The 1,065-nt window shown below is 30.5% G+C and overlaps 1 protein-coding gene across 1 annotated transcript; it reads left to right on the top strand.

The window, feature by feature from the left end:
- Positions 1-43: 43 nt before the first annotated feature.
- Positions 44-669, top strand: LOC108771259 (uncharacterized; the record flags this gene model as incomplete). The annotated part of the gene is made up of 2 exons (XM_018538713.1): positions 44-222; positions 344-669. Coding segments are annotated over 2 exons (505 nt in total), but the record flags the coding sequence as incomplete, so codon positions are not given.
- Positions 670-1,065: the final 396 nt, after the last annotated feature.

The following is a 1,065-nucleotide window of genomic DNA, read 5'->3' as shown; positions in this document are numbered from 1 at the left end:
AAGAGTGTCTGATAAAGGAATATGGAACAAATGCACATTTAAGAACCTCCTAGAAAGAAATGAACTGAAAATTCCTCATCCAAGTCCTCTACCAGGCACTGATAAAGATTTTCCATTCGTTATTGTAGGTGATGAAGGTTTTATATTATCTGAAAATGTACTCATACCTTTTCCTAAAGAACAATGTTCTGGTAAAAGAGACAGAAGAATTTTTAACTACAGGTGAATTTCATTTTTGAAAAAAGAATATGAAAATTCCTTGAACATCCTTACAAAGATCATTTTTAAGAAAGAAAACTCAAAAAGGTACAAAAAATTTAATTTTTTTCTTTGATATGATTAGACATTCTCGTGCCAGAGGACGCTCTGAAAATGCATTTGGTGTCATGGCCAGTCGTTTTCAAATTTTTCGATCTCCAATGAGATACGATCCGGATGATGCCTGTGATATTATAATAGCTGTATGCTGTCTACATAATATGCTTCGGACTGATGTTGTTGGTCGTGCCATGTACACACCACCATCATATATAGACACAGAAGATGTGCTACGAGGAAATATTTTGCCTGGTGATTGGAGAAATGAACAAATTCAGGGTTTAGTGGGGTTTCAAAATCCAAGAGGCTACCGTCATGCTAATCACGCTTTAGCATTACGAGAAATGTGGTGTAAATATTTCAATGATGTGGGAGCGGTACCATGGCAAGACAGAGCAATTAATCATTGATTTATTTTGATTTATTATATAAAAAATTAAGAATATAGCACAAATTGTTTCCACAAAAATGTTTATTCGCACACGCAGAATCCTTTTGAATTATACAGAGTGTAACCCTGTATTATTAGATAAAATAAAACTTATTTATCACAACATAAGGTAGCGTATCAATAAATTTTCATTTCTTTATTATTAAATAAAATATTTTGTTGATAGATACTATTTTATCTTTGGATATCTATCTATACATCTATCTATATCTATTTTATATTTTAGATATGTAATACAAAAAATAAACATTTATAATAACGAACATAAAAATATTTTAAAAAACCAAATACAATTT

This window comes from Cyphomyrmex costatus, unplaced genomic scaffold (genome assembly GCF_001594065.2).
Source record: "Cyphomyrmex costatus isolate MS0001 unplaced genomic scaffold, Ccosl1.0 C2270431, whole genome shotgun sequence".
Lineage (NCBI taxonomy): Eukaryota > Metazoa > Arthropoda > Insecta > Hymenoptera > Formicidae > Cyphomyrmex > Cyphomyrmex costatus.
The sequence above is the reverse complement of the archived record's forward strand: the minus strand, read 5'-3'. Positions and strand labels throughout refer to the sequence as shown.